Below are 20,712 nucleotides of genomic sequence, written 5' to 3'. Positions count from 1 at the left end.
GAGCTTGTAAAGGTGCAAAAAGAAAAAAAAAGTTCAATAATGTATTTGACAAATTCCTAACGTAACTAATGTTATAAGGTCAGAATAGGAGGTAAAGAGTCAACTAATATTTAGCTATTATTCAGTATGAGAATAGCATGCGAAGGTAAATTCCTTTGGGGGTCCGCACATGTGAGGAAACGTGTGAAAATTTAGAAATGGGATGTAGTATAATGGTTGGCAAGGGGAAACGGAGCCAGGACTCCTGGGCTTTTGTCACATCTCTGCCACTGCTTTTCTGCATGACTGTTGTATAAAATACCTACACGTTTGTAAAGCCCTTTAAGATCCGTAAAAGACTTTACTGAAATTTGAAATGTATTCTTATTATATCTAGGGATATGAACTGTGGAGGGTGGGTCAACACAACTGTCACATTCCCTTCCTAAAGGGAGAGAGGACCTTTGGAGGAGAGGCAGCACTGCTTTCCAGGGTGAACCTGTGCAATTTTATAGCCGCTTTGCCAGAATCATGTCGTCATATGAATTGTGAATGATGTTTGAGGCCATTTGGAGAGGTGGAGTCATTTATTTTTAGTTCCACTTCTGGACTTTCTTCTAGAGGATGGCAAAACATGCAAAGGCTTGGTACCACTAGTGCTCTCTGTGAAGACTCTGGAGTTTGCTCCCCCACTTGGTCTGAAATAGTCCGGATCTGGGGGCAAATTGGGTGTGCTGCAACAGAGATCTGCTAGCTAGGGTTTTGGAGAATATTGAGGGTATGCTTCTTAGATAATGAAGGGGTGGAAAGGAGTGGTGGCTGGCTGGCTGAGCGCCTGTTGAATGAACCATGTTAATGTTGCTGAGATGTTACCTTGTATATGGTACATTAGAGCATACAGAGTCTTGGGTAGGCATTTCTTTCTTTCTTACTTATTTAAATCAAAAGAAAGAAATTAAATGGATGTTCCGTGAACAAAACAATCTGATCCATGATTTTTCTGGGGATTGAAGAGTGAGACTCACCGGTCTGTAGTTCCCCGGATCCTCCTCCTTCCCTTTTTTGAAGTTGGGCACTATATTTGCCTTTTTCCAGTCATCCAGGACCTCCCGCAATCCCCACGAGTTTTCCAAGATAATGGCCAATGGCTCTACAATCACATCAGCCAACTCCCTCAGCACCCTCGGATGCATTGCATCTGGCCCCATGGACTTGTGTATGTCCAGCCTCTCTAAATAGTCCTGAACCTGCTCTTTCAAACATTGCTGAAAGAAGACATGGCACAGTGATATTATAAATTATGTTACAATGTGCTAAGTGCTGTACAGACACACGAGATGATGCAGTCACTGCCCTGAGGAGCTTACAGTTTCTAAAAAGTCCAGTGTGGGGAAACTTGGGTAAACATTCTGTTTAGATGAGAAACTGTTCTGCTTCTGTTCTACGTTTACTGCCCTTTCTCAGTCTTTAGTGCTAGGGATGTTTGCAACACAACAGGGTCTTTTTTTCATAGGCCTTGTGTACGCAAGGGAAATTTTGTAACCGCGGGACTTTGCTGACACTGATTCAACTACAGCATGTCAGTTAGCCCCACTGTGATCAAGGTGAGATGGGAGAGTGCTGAAAACACCAATAGTACCTGTCTATGCTAGGGCTTCCAAGATAGCTAACAATGGGGTCTGCAACCATGGGAAATGTTTACAAAATGTCCCTAGTGTAGACAGGGCCTTAGATTTCCCACTGCCTGCAGCCTGTTACTTCCTGTTCCATACTGGTCATCGTTTTTTAACTGGTTGATTTGGAAATGTTTGTCAAAACCATAGACTTCTATTTGGGGAATAAAGGGCTGTAATATCTCGGAAACAAAGAACATTTTATGTGAGTAATTGTTAATTAAGAGAGAAGGAAGGAGAAGTATTGGGAATATTTGGTTTGATTTGTAGAACTGCTTTTTTTGTTATTTTTTAAAGCTTTTTTTTTTTTTTTTAAACTAAAGGCACCAGCAACTCTTTAAGCTGCTGGCTTTAATGTCCTGGTTTTTGTGGGTATTAGATACTTAACATTAACTTAATGTACCTTTTTTGTCGTTTAATGTACTGTATGGCACTGCTGCTTTTATTAATGCTTGCTGATAATTGCAGACAGCATTATTTCTGTAGGTCTCCCTACAGCAGAATCTTGCCACCCTGTAAGGCATTATAATGTGTCTTGTGCTGAACCTATTTATTAACATAACGGTGCATAAAATTATTTCAGTGCATTTATTATTAATTATTTACATTGTCATAGCAAGTCAGGCCCCCTTAAGGAATCAAGGCCTCTTTGTGCTCAGCACTGTATAAACATATACCAAAAAACGTAGTCTTTGGACCCAAAATCCAGTCTCCGTGCCAAAATGAGCTGCTTTGCATCAGAAGCTGAACCATGCCGTCTTCTCAAAGGACTTCCTACTTGCATTTGCAGTATTTAAAAAGTTTTGTTTGGTCTGATTTAACCATTTGAATATTTTTAATGTAAAAGCTACAAGATAACTATAAAAGCTGCAGGTATTGGAAGGGAAAATGGTAGATTAAAATTCTTGTCATAATTGTGTAAACACCAGTATGGCTCGATTTATTTATACTGAGCCCTTTTCAGACTGTCACAACTGTAGAGAATGATCATGTTGTTTGTATAGCACCACGAGTGTGCACAGTGCTTAACAGGCAAAGTTCAAGATCTTGATGTCCCTAAATATTGCTCTCTTCAGTCAATGATCATCTTTTTTCCTTTATAATTTATGGGGCAAGTTGCTATCTTCATTTTTCTTAGTGCAAAATGTCACTGGAAATCTTAACATCGAGCCTTCTCTTGCCTTCCCCAGGTGTCAAAGATTTTTTTACCTCTGACTGAATTTGGGATGGGAGATTCATATTGCGGAGACCCTATTGTGCCCTCCAGGGCCTAACGGAGGTTTTGAGTTGCTGCACTTGAATTAACTCTAGGACCAAGCTGCCAAATAAACAAGAAAAAGGAGTGCTTGTGTTCTAGCCCTGGTGCAAGAGGGCATGGCAGCTATTACCATCATCACATTCTGAAAACCTGCTCTGCCTGTGCTGGTACTCAGTACAGGTGCCTCTGCTGGAATACAGCTGTGTATTTTTCTAGTCTAGATGCACTTGCAGTGGTAGTTCTGTGCTTCTAGCACCCTTGTTACTACCACACACTAAAGTTAGCTAGTAGGCAGCACTAATCCCACCTCTCCCAAGGAGTGAGAGATTGGGCAAACACAAAAAACTGGGTCTGATTCTCCCCTCTCCATCTTGCAATAATTTTAATTAGAAGATCTCCAAGAAAACCAGCCAGCCCTTTAAATCAGTTATAAAACCAGAAGACTTAGTCTCAGCATGTAGTGTCAGCTTTAATTATCTGGGCAGTTATAGCTGTATGTTATAAAAGTCAGGCAATTAGATGCATTCCTTAAAGCTGTGAAAAAAATTGCTAGCTATCAAGGAGAGGAAAAACAGAGTCAAACATATAACTGTTAATTGCATGAAGCATTCAGCAGAAAAAACTGGCCTGTAGATCATCTTGCAAAATATTATGAAAATGGAAATGATTAAATACATAAATCTGTTCAGAATGTAGATGTCAGGGATAAAGGTGTTTTTTCTAAATGTGTTGGAAGTGTCTCAAAGGACTATTGTACAGTAGGAAAGCTGGAGTATTTCTGCTCCTTACGATGCAGTGGGGAAATTGCCTGCTTCAGTCAGGAGTGGGCAATGATATAACCAAGGATGAAAATGTCTTCTCCTGTCAAACAGGACAGGTACAGAGTCCTGCAGTTAGGACGGAAAAATCTCATAGACAGCTAAAGGCTGGGGACCGACTGACTAAGCAGCAGTTTTGCGTAAAAGGACCTTGGGCTGACAGTGGATAAGAAGCTGGATATGAGTCAGCAGTGTGCCCTTGTTGCCAAGAAGGCTGATGGCATATTGGGCTGCATTAGTAGGAGCATTGCCAGCAGATGGAGGGAAGTGATTATTCCCCTCTATTCGGCACTGGTGAGGCCACATTTGGAGTACTGTGTCCAGTTCTGGGCGGCCCACTACAGGAAGGATGTGGACAAATTGGAGAGAGTCCAGGAAAGGGCAACAACAATGATGAGGGGGCTGGAGCACAAGACTTATGAGGAGAGGCTGAGGGAACTGGGCTTATTTAGTCTGCAGAAGAGAAGAATGAGGGGGGATTTGATGGCAGCCTTTAACGACCTGAAAAGGGGGTTCCAGGGAGGATGGAGCTAAGCGGTTCCCAGTGGTGGCAGATGAACAAGAACAAGGAGCAATGGTCTCAAGTTGCAGTGGGGAAGGTCTAGGTTGGATATTAGGAAAACCTTTGTCCCTAGGAGGGTGGTGAAGCACTGGAATGGGTTACCTAAGGAGGTGGTGGAATCTTCATCCTTTAGAGGTTTTTTAAGGTGTGGCTTGACAAAGGCTCTCCACTTAGGTAACCCATTCCAGTGCTAATAAGCTCTTCTTAGGCTTAGCTAGAAGTCACTCTCCTGTACATAGTATGCACTTCTTATGTAAGTGGCTCTCAAGTTCTCATCTTTAGGATGCATGTGATTTTCAGGTGGTTCTTCTGCTTATTTTCTTCCAGGGTCCAGCTTGCATCTTGTAAGGAGCCCCGCGGCTAATAAAGTGGTACAGACTCGCTATAGGATAGTGAAGAAAAACGTGGTTTTGCCTTCAGGTTCTTCGTCATTCTTCAGCATTCCTGTTCCCAGCTGGAAGACAAGGAGACTTGTGACATCCAGGTAACATTTCTGGCTATGCTCTTTGAATGGCTGTGGCAGATAAATCTTCTTTAAGAAGTCTAGGAACAGCCATATGGCTTGCTTAACTATACTAGTTTATTATATTACTGTTACATGTTATTCACAGGTATAACTTAAGTTGTTATTGTTTGTGTAGCAGCTTCTATGCTTAGTATATTGACTTAAGTGTAAAATCTTAATGGTAATCATGTTGTCCTCAGACTGGTGACAGCTTTCCACAGTTGTGTGAGCTGCTTCATATTTATTCCCTTCTTGAACAATTGTTTTCACAATTGTAGCAGTTAAATAGCCTATAAGGGAGCCGGAGAAACACATGTGGTGGTTTTCTGTAAAACTGAGTGAATAAAGTCTGCATCTTCTAGGTCTGTGGAGGATCTCTTGAAGGTAACACTGGAGAGTGCCCTGAACCATCAGTTCTCAAAGCCTGCAGACCCATTGTTACAGTCAGTGTATTGATTTAAAAAATGAAAATAACTCTTCTCTTTCCTCCCCTTGCTGCAAACACTGAATCTGTGCGCTTTGAACAGTAACAGCATTGTGTCTGGAAACACTTAAGCCAGACTCCTCTAGATCATTTGAAAGAGAGCAGTCCGAACCGGGGCTGTCCCCTGTTCCACAATGTGTAATTGATCCGTGGAACCCATCGCCACAGGAAATCTTTGAGGTCAAGAATTTCATAAGATTCAGAAGAGGATTGGACGTTTATATGGCTATCAAGAATATCCAAAGTTATCTTAATTAATGATTAAAAATATTGTGAATGGGATATTAAACCTCCTGTTTCAGGGCTTAAACTAAACTCTGTTAGAGACCAGAGTGTTGCCTAATAAGGGGATTGAATTTCACCATAGTTGATTATCAAGGGGTGTTCCACACCTTGCTCTGAAGCCTCTGGTGCTGGCCACTGTCCGAAACAGGTGACTGGACTGAATACATCTTGGGTCTGTTCCTGTCTGTACCTTCCTGTTTTTCCACTGAAGAAGATACAAGGAACATCACTGCAGGATTCTGAAGGCCTTTTCCCCCTCCAACCTTCTCACCTAAAGGAGCATTTAGAGTAATAGATGTTAAGAGCAGGTGCAAGGCTGATAATTCCAAGGTTTATGTACCTGCTTTCTCTGGACAGTTTACTGAACTGTCAGTGCTCTGTTGCGTGTGCTGGTTATCACAGAGTGACAAAGATTGTGACTAGGTTTTCATTTAAAGCATAATTTGACCCTCCTCTAATGTCATTAAAACTAAATTAGCTGGCCTGAAGTTTCATGCACGCCATTCTGTGCATGGAGGATTGCTTTTGGAAAGTTTGGGCTTAATCAGACAAGGCATGGGGAAGTAGGGAGGTTTAGAAATAACTGAGCACTTTTTCAAAGGTTTCTGAAACCTTTTTTCTTTTGGGCCCAGCTAATACCTCGAAAACAGCTTAGCCTAGAACCTCCCGGTTTGTTTTATCCCTGTTGTCCTTGGTGTCCTGGTGCTACTGACTTATGGAATATGTGGTGGGTTCATTCTGGAGTTGTGATCAGTTTGTATCCAAATTTTCACACGCCAAAGGGTTTGTAAATCCTGATATTCTGTTGTGTGGAGTTTAAGAAGTCTGTAGGCTGGGACTGGAGACCATCCCCAGTCCTGTATCTGAGACAGCTCAGCATATATTGCTTGATATCCCCTCCACCATCTAATCATATGTGTACTCAGACAGATGACAAACGCTCCTCCACTGATAGTGCACGTACAAAGTAAGCCTTCGGAGCTACGGTTCAACAATGAGCCTTAACTCTGTCCACTTCCCCTGCTCTGAACACCCAATGCTTTTTATATCTGTGCAGCCACATACCATACCTTTGTGTGTCTGGTCTCCATGTGCACCTTCCCCTTTGTGATGCTTCCGAAAGGTAAGCAGGGTTGTGAGGCACATGGCTACTGTCTGCCCTTAGTGTGAGGGAATTTGGTCTGTACCTGCTGTGGATCAGCTCCCTGGCTCCGCCAGCCTCTGGCAACACAAGCACTGCCTGCCTGGCCCCCGCAAGCCTCGCTCCCTCTGAAGAGGTTAGTGAGAGGCACACACCAATCCCTGAGTTCTCCAAGCGCGCCTCTGCAGTGCTCAGCCCTTGTTCCACTGAGCCTGGAGCTCTCAGATTCGCTACTCCTGAAAGAGCAGTGCAACCCAGAGTGCTAGTTTTAACTTGAGATCACCACTTGAGATTAACACACGGCGCTTAGATATATTCACCGTGAAAACGAGAATACATTTATTATCAAAGGACAGAGATTCAAATGATAGAAAATAAGAATATTGGAGACAAATGGTCACATATAAAACAAAATCATAGTACACTTTCTAGAGTTTGATCTTAACTCACAAGACCTTCTCCTGTCCCCTGCAGGATAACTTTTCCCAAGTCCTTTCCCCATGTTTTTAGCCAGGATAGCTGAGATCCCCCATTCATAAGATCAAGCCCGCTGGCAGCTCGTCCTCACAGAATGAAGGATGCCAGAACATCTCTCTGCGCCCCAGATATACAAGACCAGACCTTTGATCTTCACTTGAAAATAGGGACCATCCCCCCGCTGTTCAACTCTTCCTGTTAATTTCCTTCTGAAGTCTCCCCAAGCTCCTCTTTAGCATTTGGTTTAGGATGCTATTAGACTTCTGTTGTGAGATGAACAACCCAAGGTGGTTCACTAGGGAGATAAGAGTCTCCCACCTCTTGTCTGGAGAAGTTCGTCTCATCACACGCTACCTTTGAGTGACCTGCCTTTAACTACAAGGCCTAGAAAACATAATTTTCAGCATCTATACACAACTCCTCACACATTCTCTGTACATACATCTCTCAGTGATTATGGTAACCAGTGTGACACAGGTTTTCAATAGAGATCTTCACAATGACCCCTTTTGATGACCCCATGAGATCCCTGTACCCCATGTACCCCAGTGTCCTCTGCCAGTTGGCATCAAGAGGTCCTTGGGTCACACCCTCCCACAGGGAACATGCCCTATTCTATGTACTAGTCTAGAAATCACTGTTACACTTCATAGGAGCGATCTACTAAGCCAGGAACCCTTCTCCAATTCGCTTTCCTTTTGTGAGCCAGATGTACCAACTCTTTGTTTTTAACCTTTCAGAAACAGACCAAATACTGGTTCTTCCTGCCTCTTGGGTTCCTTTTCCATCAAGATATCATCATATGTTCACATTTTATCCTCCACGTAGCATCCACAAATACACATGACTGCCATTCCACAGTAGTAAGTCACACAGTCAAATCAGCCCTGAGGCTCCTGGCTTCCCACTCCTCGCTGGGAGCATGGCTGCCCTCCGTGGTCTTGGCTCACTCCTCCCTGCTCCCCCCACACTGCCCCTCTTATGTTGGTGGACGTGCTTCTGGTGAGGATGTGCACCACTGACAGAAGAAGGGCAGTGTGGACGTGAACTGCTGCAGTAATTACTGTGCTGGCTGAGAGTCGACTTAACATAGGTTGACTTAAGTTTTTAGTGTAGACGTGCCCCAGGCCTCGTCCACACAAGCACTTATGCCAATAAAACTTATGTCGCTCAGGGGTGTGTGGTTTTTTCCATACCCCTGAGTGACAAAAGGTTTGTCGGCATAAGTGCAAGTGTAGACAAGGCCTAAATTAAGTCCAGGTGCTTCATTGTTGTGGGATTAAACTGATAACTACTCTTTGCAGCTGTCGCCACTAGCAAGGACTTCTTAACTGGGTTGTCCACTATAACGCTGCTATTCACATTGCAGCTTGTCAGGTCATTTTGTGCATCTGCAGGGATTCTGTTTGCAATGACCACATGACCCTAGAGTGAATGGTGATAAGCCAGGAAAGTTACCCCCAACCGATTCAATTACATCCCCATCAGCCTGGCAGTTACCCCACTCCTATCTCAAGGTAGGCATTTCTGGAGAGTGTCTCTTTTCGTCCTGAACCAGCAGTATTGATCGAATCTTGCTCTTTTGTTTAAATCTATTAAGGGGAACCTATCTTGGTTGATACAGTTGCTTCTTTCTTTATGTGATACAGACAGTCTTGTTAAAATGACTATTCTCCCTGTTACTGCATTCACTACAAATACTGCCAGTTATCTGAAAGCCAGAGTGAAGATTGATTTTTGTTTCTACTTTTTGTGACCATAAATGTTCTGTGAAGGGTCTGGACAAAACTGCAGCTTCAGTGTCTCTGTATTTAATGTTTCTGTAACTGGGCCTGGAAAGAGAGACTGAGCAAAGGAAATAGGGTTGTACCCATTAGATTCCATAATTGTCCCAATTTTATCGATGGGGGATTTGCAACCTATCAGCGCTATTTGTTGGCTGATCAAGGTTCCGAAATCACTTTCAGAGCCAGTGGAATATGATGATGTTTTGTGGAGGTCCAGCACGGTTGTATTGAGCATCGTCATGTTGTGTCATCATGACATGGCATTGCACAAAAAGATTGCTGTGTGAATCTGACTCCTGAGACCAATTTGGGATTAGGAGAGGCAACCCTAAAGAAAGAGGAAGGTTACTTGTATTTGTACCAATCTTTGCAGGGGATTCAAAAAATTAAAAGCTTCTGCTCTTTGGTAAGATGAGCCCTGTAAAATTTGAAATGGGTAAGTTTAATACCAATGACGTTATTGAGGTGGGGCAAAATGTGGCTTAGAATGGGAAGCTAGCTTCAGTCCTGACGGTTGAGAAACAAGTCCCTCCACAATTTGATTCTCTTCAGGTTCTTACTCTCCTCATTACTATGCAGTTTGAACATCTAATTAATTGACTGAGAGGGGGGACTTGTGGTTTAAAATGGGGGAGAAAAAGGGCTAGAGGCAGTGGTTAAGACCAGAGATCACAGAGTCACACCATCAGTCTCCCTCAAGAGTGCAGTCATTTTATAGAGAAGTAATCTGATCATGCTGTTTTGACTGGGTGAGAGATTTTACTTGTACAATCATCTTATACTTATTAACCTTTGATTTCATTAAATTGTGTGGTTTAGATCTTACGGTTGTTTCTTACAGATCTCGATAAAATGCCATCAGCAAATTAAAACAATTCTTTTTAAAAAAGTGATAAATCTCTTGCTAATACCTTCGTTGCATGTGATCAATCATACGGACCGTCTGGTGAAAAGATGTGGCAAACGCTTTTTCTGTAGTTTGACATTTGTCGTACACTCCATTGTTCATAACGTTCTTCTGGATGTGTAACAAAAAGTGATCTACTGGACTGTGAGCTATTCTCTCGGGAGAAGGAGAGGGGAAGCCCCACTGTTCGGGTAGTTAAAAACTGTGGTGGATGAAGCACTGGAAACCTCTCTAGCAGGGAGCCATCCTGCACTGTTTGGAGGAAGATTGGGAAACGGATTAGATAGGTGGATCTTGTCCATTTCTAGTTTCGATGGTCCTATGACAGCTTTTCAGTCAGATATAATCTGGCCCCACTTTTAGAAAATGGCTCATTTTGGAGGTCTAGTTTGGAACCACTGAAAAATCTGCCAGTTGCTGCCTTGTTTGCTGGTGATGTTGCATGTGATGATGACTGATGATGATCTCTGCGTGCAATGTACTCTTGCTGCCCCACTCATTGGGTGTTATCTGGTTTAGTAGATTGTAAGCTCTTTGAGGCAGGGACCATGTGTTTGTATGGCTCTTAGGTCAATTGCTCCCGTTGGAGCATTAGATGCTACTGTACCATATTAAATAACATTTAAACACAGCTTGAGGCAATGGGGTCTCTGGCCAGCTTTTTGTGTTGGTGACAGTGGTTAGATTTAGCACATGCACGCAGTGCAGTCCTTCAGATGAATTTGCAGCTTGTTTGTCAAGTGGCTAAGCAGCAGTGATTTATTAACCTTTTCGTTTTACCTCTTGACATGTTGCAGAGAACTGTAAACGTTTCTTTACGTCCGCTTGGCATTGAGCCGCAGTGCTGTAAAGTCAAGTCTTAAATGCCGCACTGGGCGTACGCAGCTGCTGCACTTGTAGCACGTCGGGATGGGGAAGTTCCAGCTGTCAAAATCCAGCTCATTCAGGGCCCGCCTGGGACGGGGAAAGGCCCTTCAGTTCTGCCGTAATCCCTTTGATTTATACGAGGGTTTAATGGACTTCAGGTGGGGCCACATCTCTGACCCACCTAGCACTCTGTAAAGCTTGACTCTGCAAAGACGCTGTGCCTCTGCAGGGGAAACCACCCTGCCGTTTGCAGCATGGGGTGGGGTCTGTGGCGTTCGCTCCATTGCAGGCAAACCCCATAAAGCAGTTGGCCGGAGCCAGAAGACAAATGTGTCTCGTGAGATTGTGAGCGGGGAGGAGGGTGCTGCTGCTGCTACTCGTCCACGGGGTCCACGGGCACCCAGTGCTAATTCCTCGGTGATTGGTTGCTTTCTCCGCCTATTGCTAGATTGCATTAAACTTTGCCCTGCCGCTGACTTTTCTGGAGGCGATAGATGGGAGTATATTTTAAATTAATTTTACTGCATTTTTTGTAATATTTTTGTTTTAAATAGATTTATAAGCAACTTGGGGGCCATTTCTACCAATTTATGAAGATAATTTTCACTCTCTTGATAAGGTTAAATTTACACCTGCTATTTCCATATTAATTCACATTGCTAAGTGGATCTAATTTTCTTCCGTTCTTCTATCTAGTGAGCATGGCCTTTCCTAATGCAATTTCCCCCTCACTAAATCACTGTGATCAGGAGTCATGATCGAGTTAAATTAACTTAAATTAATTTACTTAATAAGAGCTCCAGATCATTGTGAATGAGATTAAGATTTATTGATTCTCCTTTTCACTCCTCCCCCTAATCGCTTTCCATTTTGCAAGGGTGAGTTTTGGAAAGGCTGTAGTTTCTCTCTTAAATTTCATTTTTCCCCGTCAGTGTCACATTCGGTCATTGTGTAAATCATGCAGGGACATCTTAACTCTGTCCAGATCCTCTCTGGCCATAGATGGTCTTGATAAATGGCATGAAGAGCTGGTGGTGATGTCAGTGACACTCTACACTCATAAACCCTAATTAGCAGATCCTTGAAGTAGCTAGTTCTTTGGGGGTAATTTGTTTGTCAGCTGCTCTGCTGCAGCCGCTTTCAGTGAGGTCCTGCTTTCACGCTGGTTCCTAGCCTGATTAACGCTAGGTGACTTGCCAGAGGTGTCTCTGATTCAGCCCTGAGAATAGTAGAAGACTTTTCAGCTTTCCCACACGTTGTTCAGAGAAGGAGGGAGCCTTTCTTCCTCATTTGAGGATGCATTGGTATTGTGGAACCTACTAGAGAGGAATCAGATTCCTTTGCTGGAGATGGGGCCAGTGGAGTGTCAGGCTGGAGTGCGCCTTGTTTGAGGCTGGTGGGTAGAGATAACAATGGGGAAATGCCGCCTGTGATTAAAGATAGGACCTTTTTCCCTTGCCTGTCCCCCTCCTTCCCTGAAATAAGAATCTTCTGTGCATGTCTGGAGAAAAGACTGAGGGGGGGGGATCTGATAACAGTCTTCAGATATGTTAAGGACTGTTAATCTGCAGCAAGGGGGATTTAGGTTAGATGTTAGACAAAGCTTTTTAACTTCGATAATGGACTCTTCCGTCTAGCCGAGGTGTAACACAATCAATGGCTGGAAGTTGAAATTAGACAAAACGAGACTGGAAATAAGGCATCAATTTTGAACAAGGAGGGTAACTAACCCTTGGAACAATTTACCAATGGTATGCTGGAGTCTCTCTCTCTGGCAGTTTTTAAATCTAGAGTGGATTTCTTCTTAAATTTTAAATTTTTTTTTTTTTTGGAAGATCTGCTCTGGTTTAAACAGGAATTATTTTGGAGGTGTTCTATGGCCTGTGTCATATGGGAGGTCAGACTTGCTAATCACAATGGTTCCTTCTGCCTTAGGAGCTATGAATCTATAGCCTGAACCCTAACCCACGTGCAAAACATTTTTCTGCATACCTGGGCTGTAGTGGCTGCTTGTGCTAGGCACAGTAACTGCTGAAAGGTGGAGCCGTAATTATAATTCTTAGTGGAGTGCTCTGTGATGCTGCTGACATTAATTTATATTGCAGCCGTGCCTAGGAGCCAGCCGTGGAGCAGGGTTTCCATGCTCTGTGCAGACACTGAACAAAAAGACAATTCCTGGCCCAAAGTGCTCACGCTGTAACTTATCAGATGAGACGACAGGTACAGACCGGGGAGTACAAGAAAACAGACACACACTATTGGTCAGCCTGACAGGCAGTGGTCACAGCACACCAGCTGCCCAACTGTTGCCAAGGCATCTTTGTGAGCATCATGTCAAAGGAAAGTTTTAAGGACTCCTAAAAACTGTCTTATAATATAATACAGTTGTGATTCTATAGAACTATGTCCGGTTCCTGTCATGGAGGGTTTTAAGAACAGGTTAGAGAAACACCTGTCAGGGGTGGTCTAGGTTTACATGGTCCTGCCTCAGTGCGGCGAGATGGACTTGGTGACCTCTCGAGCTCCCTTCCAGCTCTACATGTTTCTAAACTGTTATTGCTATGTGCTGTCCACACACTTGTACAAAAAAAATAGACCCGGTTCCTAAGAGCTTACAGACTCAGTTACAAAGGAACACATCAGGTGGGTGAAACAAGCAAATTAGGGAGATGGAGAAATGAGGTAGTTGTAAAGCAAGCATATCTTAGCACAGTGAGCATTAGTCCTGGCTTGTCTCCTGCCTAGCCGTTGTCAGCCGGTGCTACCTTATAGGTCAGGCAGGGCTTTGAGCTCAAGACAAGGCAAGTAAGGGAAGGGGTAACTGCTTTGCAGTTCGTTTCGTTCTACGTGTGTAACCTGTCTCAGTATACACCCTGTCACTTATTAGGGCAGTTAAGCAGTTCACTTTGGCAAGCTTTGAAGTTCACCTTGGAGGACGGTCTTAAAGATCTCCCTCTAGCCTAGGACAAGCCACTTCACCTCTGTGCCTCAGTTTACCCGTTGATAAAATGGGGATGGTGATGGATACTGAGCTACCTTACAGACCGTTGAGGATTGTTGATAGGTGGTGGTGGTTTTTTTACAGTGGTTCACGAGTGTAAAGTGCTCTGACTGTCCGGTGTCATTATTGTTTCATTGCTGCTTGTCAGTATATTTGTTGGTAAATGGATTTCTCCTAGTACCCAGCTGCCTTCTCCTACTGATTTAGCCAAGGTTTGTGACATCATAATTCGTTGTGACTGTGACTAATGAAGTCAGAGACATGCTTGAGAGAGAAGGCGCTGCCTCTCTGGCACGTGTAACCCTTGCAATCCCAGGGGCTGGTGCCTTAACTTTAGATCTGCCAGTGATACCGTCCTCCTCCCTGTCTTGTTTGGCTCTTCCTGTCAAGTGTCACTGTGACCTTTTTATTTCCCTGTCAGCCAGCTGCCTTCCTCTTTGTTCAGATCCTGCATGTGCAGCTTTGTCTACCAAAAATGCATGTTTCCACCCAGTCCTGTCTTGTCTTAAATTGAGTAACCATGCCATCTTTATAATCTATGGCCTCCCCTTCTGGCGTATGCTGTATCCTCTCTTGTCTGTCAAGTCCATTATTTAGATTTGAGGGTCGTCTGATGGGAGTCTGTCTCTTGTGTGTGAAGCAACTTGCCCAAGGTAACATAGTAAGTAAGTGGCAGAGCTGAGAATCAAATCCATGTCTCCTGAGTCCCAGTCCTGTGCCCTGCCCACTGGGAAACACTGCCTCTGTAATGCAAAATAACAATAATGTAGGCCACCTGGTGGTTATGGGGCAGGGCAGTTCTGTGGCTGTGCTGCTTCCCAGTGATACCACTGCTATGCTTTGCTAGAAAAAGGTGGTGATCCTAACTCCAGCTAATTTCTTGCAATCCCCCCCCAGGGTAGCAGTCTGAAAGGCTGACATTTTTCCAGCATTCCCCTTGTGCTCATTTGGATCTTGGCAGAGTGGTGTTTTCCTTTGAGACTTTCCTCACCACTTGATGATCTACTTTTTGCTGACATTTCTCCAGTCCCGTCACGAGCTTCTTCAGAGGAGTGAAATGGTTTGCTTTCTTGAGATGTTTGTTACCGCCCTATTTGAAAGGTTAGTTTATTCTTTGCTGTAATGGAGGTAAATGGCTATTTCACACTTGCGTAGAGTGGTGAGCGGAACTTCAAGACACTGGAGATTAAACAGTAGCAAAGTTGTTGTTTCATTGTGCGAGCTATATTTTTTTTCCTTCTGTCAGCTGGGACGTGCATGTTAACTGTTGGCATATTAGTTACTAGCTCAACCCTCAGGCAACTGAGACTCAAGTGAATTGAATTCTGGTGTTTCAAGACACCGAGACTACTCATACATTCTGCTGTTGTACATGCCTACAATGTTTTCCCATGCTGATAGCTCTTTCTAATTTTTGCAGAATGGAGGACCATAAGGGGCTGTGTTGCCTAGTGAATAGATCATTGGTCTAGCTCTCAGGAGACCTGGATTCTATTCCTGACCTGCTGGATGACCTTGAGCATGTCACTTCCCCTCTCTGCCTCAGTTTCCCCATCTGTAGAATGTGGATAACAACAGTGACTTCCTTTTAAAGTGCTTTGAGGTCTTCTGATGAAATGTGCTAGGTCAGAGCATGGTGATGGTGGTGTTTTGCCTTGAAACCAAAGGCCATATCTAAATTGCATGTTAATTTATGAACATTTTAGAACCTAAAGCTCAATCCTCACATCCTGGTTATGTGCTTTTACTTGTCTTCCTTGATAGATAATATGCTGTGTCTAACATAGAGCTTTCTCTCTGAGGATGTTGCTTTGCATTGCAAACTTTAATGAATTTGCCCTTCTAACCTTTCTGTAGGAGAGGTCAAGATTAGTCGGATTTTGTTGATGAGGAAACTGAGGGACAGAGGGGTTAAGTGAGTTGCCCAAGATCACACCATGCATCTGTGACAGTGTTGGGAAAAGAGCTCAGCTTTCCCAATTACCAATCATGTGATTTAGCCACAAGAGGTACAATTTTCAAAAGCACCTAAGTGACTTAGGAGTTTAAAAAATTAAGTCAATGATACCTAAGCACCTAAGTCACTTGGGCAAAAGGCTCAAAACAAGTAAGACCATTCTAGATTTCTAACTGCTTGTTGGCTGAGTTAATTTGCCATAAAAACCTACGGTTGATTAGTTTTGCCTAACCTTACAGTTACAGAGAAAGGGTAGCTCTGTGGTACCACACGGGATGCACTTTCGGTTCTGTCTTACCTTTAATGCCAAAGAGAGAGTTTTTTCCTGGATTTGCCTTGCCAATATTGGGTTACGCTCTGATCCCCAGTGCAGCATGGAGTTACTGGTGAGTTAGTTCCGGCACTCTTAGGAGATCACTGATATGTGGGATGAAATATAATGAACTCTTTATGGAGACACGAATGGCTGAGATAATGTACTTTTAAAAATGTGTCTTCTGCAAGAAAAATAATGAAAAGTTGTTGGGGCTGCTAGGAAGTGAGGAAAACCTTAGAAAATAGGTATAGATAAAAAACTGCTAAAGCAGTGGTCCCCAAATTGTGGGGCGTGCCACCCCCCCCAGGGAGGAACATACGGGGGGCGTATTGTTGGGCCTGGGTCAGCCCCCGTGGGGGTGGGGAGTGAGTGCCATGCTTCCAGCCTCACTCCGCACCCAGACCAGTTCCACCCCAAGCCCTGTTCAGCCCCCAGTCCTGTCCTGCCTCCAGGCCTGGGCCAGCCCCATGGGGGCAGGGAGGGAGTGCCACGCTTCCAGCCCCTCTCTGCCCCTAGACCAGCTCTGCCTCTAGCCCCAGATCCACTCCCAGACCCACCTTCAGCCCAAGCTCAGGACACCTTGGCTGTGCGGTAATGGAGGGAATGCATGAACAGATTTCATTAGTGGTAAGTGGGGGCACGACTGGAAAAGCTTGCACACCATTGTGCTGAAGGAACACACAATTTAAACACAAATCTGTTAAGAATTCTAGGGTACTATGGCAATTACAATATAAATTTACCACACATTAGTTTTGAGAACTCAGGCAAAACTGCAGAGATAGCAGAAGAAAAGCAAATTTGGGGCTGACTTTTCAAAACTGAAAAGTAAAGTAATCCTGTCAGCCAGTGTCACATAAATCTAATTTTTGTCTGTAGTAAAATTGGGACATCCAGTGAAATGAAGGGCTGTACATTTAAAACCCATGAAAGGTAATGCTTTCTAACACAATACATACTTAACCTGTGGAACTCACTGACACAATATATTGAGTTTAAGATTTTACAGGATTTGAAAGAGGATTAGACATATGGGTTTGAGACCATCCACCGTTGTATTAAATATATATTTGAGAAATATATATGTTCCTGCTTCAGAGCATAAGTAAGCACTAAAGTGATGGGATTAAAAAGAAACCTCCCCCACAGGCAGGTTATTCTGGAATTGTCCATTATAGGGATTCTTGCCCCCTTCCTCAGCAGCATCTGGTACTGTCTGTTGTAATAGACAACAATAGTCTATTGACTGTTGGTTTGATTCAGTCTGGAAATTCCTGTGTTCCTAAAATAATTATATGACTATGGAGTGCGAGAACCATTAAGAGTTTAGAAGATAATGGAATTGGGACAAATAAGCAGCATTAGTTTATAAAGAATAGATCCTTATAGGTGAACTTGGTTGCTCTTTTGGGTAGAATTACAAAACTTAATATAGGAAGGGAAAGCAGTGCGTTGTAATATCTTTGGATTTTGGTAAAACCTTTGTTACTGAGACTCAGAAAATAATATTCTCTGTATTAATTAAAATTGGTTTAGCTATCTCTGCTATCACTTGAATTGAAAACTGGCAGAAGGATCATAAGCAAAGGGTGATAAAGTACAAAGTAGTGAATTGGGATGGGTGTCTGGTGGGTAGGGTACCATAGGTTTAACAAGAGCAATGAGATGAAATTTAAGAATTATTTAAGAATGAGATTGGTAGAATGGGGAATAATCTGCCTCAGGGAAGGGGTGAGACATGTTTTAAGAGAATAGCAACAGAGAGGCTGTCTAGGTGAGCATGCTATGTTGGCTGAGACATAGGGCATCTCCATAGGTAACTTCTCTGTGCTGAACTGGCTTGCTCAAAAACCATATTTCCAAGTGACTGCCTTAGGGGATGTTTGCTTCCTGAGATTGTGGTTTAATCCTCTTCTTCTCCGCCATGGCTGAATCCCCATCCTTCATATACGTTGTTACCCTGCTGGGGTGGCTTGTACTGACTGGATAGCCCAGGCTGAGAATTCCTATTTGTGATAAGCTTAGCAAAGGCAATGGAATTAGGCGGAAGCATGTTTCCAAGTTAATTAATCTGGGTAAAATGTACCTTTTTGTGTAATGAGTTGGAAGTGGCATGATGGGGAGTTTCAGCTCGTGTGCAGGGCCTTCTGATTCGGATCAGTGAGAGCGATACTTCCTGACAATTATGTGTCGGGTGTGCTTCAGCTGCAATATCATTTTCTCTCCATTTCCAGCCAGAATAGCTTGAGACATATCAAGAAGAATCAGCTAGAGGCAGATAAATTACAAGTAATTATTTCTTTCTTTTGCTATCTAGCCACTGCTCTTGTGCTTTACTCAAATGTACCTCCTGGAGAAGCGTCAGCAAACGTTTCTGTGAGCTGCGCAGAGCACAGCGTGGAAAAGAGATCCTTCTCAGTTTTTAAAACTTGCTGTTTGTTTAAACTGATGTTCTCTGCTGCATGTGAACATCTTCTCTTGTCCACACCATCTCAGCTGCTCAAAGAGACATGTTTGACACTGCATGGCAAGAATAGAGGAGGGAAGGTTGAGAACATTTTTCCTCCTGGATTCTCGGAGGAAAGTGTAGAACAGCGTTCTGTATTACTGCCACTTTGTCGCTTTAGAGAGGAGCTTTAATCCTGACGCAGTGGCACCCTTTGATAAGGGGCAGACCCCATTAAATCACGCTGAATGTATGGGTCTGGAGGTCGATTCTTGGGATCCTGGATTGCAACTGCTGAGAGTGTGTTTCTGGATCATGGTGGATAGATGGGATCTATATTTCTTTGGAGCAGCAGAGTCAAACGTGCCATCTCCACAGTTGCAGAGAAAGTGTGGCAAAGTGTAAGGCTGCTTCCATTGATAATCACTGTGTGTGCTGATGGGGAGGATGCTTCAGCTGAAGTTACATATATTGTGAGGTGACTTGTGTGTGAGTGTGTGTTCTCGATAGAGGACAGTTTCTCCCTCCGCCCTCGACAGCTCTCTGCAGTGTGTGCACCTTTGCTTATGCGGCCAGTGAGTGCCCGGACCAGCATATCTGTCACTGGACTCCTATGTGTCAGTCCACTGTGCTAACCAGCCCGGCCCTGTGCCTAGCATGCTGCATTTTGTTAAAGTGTGTATGTGTAGTGTTTACTCAGGGACAACGAGATGAGTAAATTGAAGATTATTTTCTCTGAATTCTCCTGGGTTTTGTCAGTTTTAAACAAGATTATATCTTTCATGTACGTTTTTATAGCCTGTCTGAATGATCAAAAACTATTTTCAGTATAGTTATCAAGATTGGTGGATCACTTGAAATATTATTTTTGTTGTACTTTGTTAAATCCTTGCCAGCCATGAAACGCAACCTAGCACTGGCTGACCTGAGAGTCCCATATAATTTCAGTGGGTCAAAGCCAACCACATATCTGAATTCCTGGGGTCCTCTAGAGAAAGCAGCAGCAGCACTTGCATTTTATGATGATCAGTCATCTACTAAGCATTTGACTTGGAAGAAGTAGTGTGAATTTGGTTATTTTTGTGCGCTTATCAATTGAGAGAGTGTTTGCGTAGGATTCCCTCCTTTCTGATGCTTGTGTTGGCCTTTACCTGTTGTTTTATTGTGACTCCCCTCCTGACTTCGGTCTGCATTATGGACTGAGAACTGTGCAATCAAAAGTTGGAGGATTAGAAGTTAATTTTATTTTATCAAGATATGTAGTTATTACCCCAGTTCTTATCCCCTCCTCTTTCTCCGCCGCCCCAAAAGCTTTTAGTGCATTAATCTGAAAGGAAGTTGAAATGTGACTAATGTCCTTAAAGTTCCTGTCAATTTTTTTCTTCCCAAATTCATTTGACATGAAAGTGAGAAGTAAACAGAAACCCTGTGTTTAAGCAGATAACTTGGAAAGCCTTTTCCATCACATTTAAAAATGGCCATGTCATGGATTCTGCGAATTGGCGGGTTCTATTTTGTTTTATTTTTTTTGTCTGTGTGGTAAATTTTCTTTTAATAATCTCTACATGGTTTTATGAGGTTTAGGGATAAGATTTTTTTGAAGGGATGTTAAACCATTCTCAAAAATGACATCTCATTACAGTGAAATTCATCTGCTGAGATTGGAGACATTACAGGCAGGAGGAAACTATGGCTCCAGTTTAAAAATATGATTTTTTTCTATAAGAAGGACTTTTTAATCTTTTTAATGAGGATGGTATGAGATACACAACCCCTTATTGTTTCTGAGAAGTCCTGACATCTGGCCTAACATAATCCATTTTCTGTTAGCTACTAGTTAGAGGCTTTAAAAAACAATGTATCCTCTCTTTGGCAAAGCTGTGCATTAATCTTTCATATGCTCAATGCTTTCCCTGCTCTACAATGAGACACACTTTATAATGCTCCATCTCTTTACTACCCCCACCCCTCAAATGGAGCTGGTACCTGGGTGCTTGTCTTGACTTTCCCCAGCCTGCTGCCAAGTTTTGGACTCCTGCACATTTACTTTCAGATGTGGGATGTTGAAGTCTTAGCATGGGATCTTTCATGCCACTAATATCCAAGAGTTCTTCTCTCCGGTGAAGTTTCCTTTGACCCACTCCTGCACTCAGCCCCTGAAACAATCAGCTGTGAGCATTACCCACCATTGCACAGAACAAATAGGAGGGACCCAGAGAAGAAAGGGATATGTATCTTTGCTCTTCATG

At 43.2% G+C, this 20,712-nt stretch overlaps 1 protein-coding gene across 2 annotated transcripts in view; it reads left to right on the top strand.

The window, feature by feature from the left end:
• The window catches only part of ZC3H3 (zinc finger CCCH-type containing 3), a 318,307-nt gene that overhangs the window by 116,864 nt on the left and 180,731 nt on the right, over nt 1–20,712 (top strand). For both annotated transcript variants that reach the window (XM_067560071.1, XM_067560072.1), the window contains exon 4: nt 4,618–4,774. In XM_067560071.1, the coding sequence (XP_067416172.1) occupies nt 4,618–4,774 (157 nt within the window). The remainder of the gene's footprint in view (nt 1–4,617; nt 4,775–20,712) is intronic.

The sequence above is a fragment of the Emydura macquarii genome, unplaced genomic scaffold (genome assembly GCF_026122565.2).
Source record: "Emydura macquarii macquarii isolate MOO-44397 ecotype Brisbane River unplaced genomic scaffold, CSIRO-AGI_Emac_v2 contig_2246, whole genome shotgun sequence".
Classification (NCBI taxonomy): domain Eukaryota; kingdom Metazoa; phylum Chordata; order Testudines; family Chelidae; genus Emydura; species Emydura macquarii.
The sequence above is the reverse complement of the archived record's forward strand: the minus strand, read 5'-3'. Positions and strand labels throughout refer to the sequence as shown.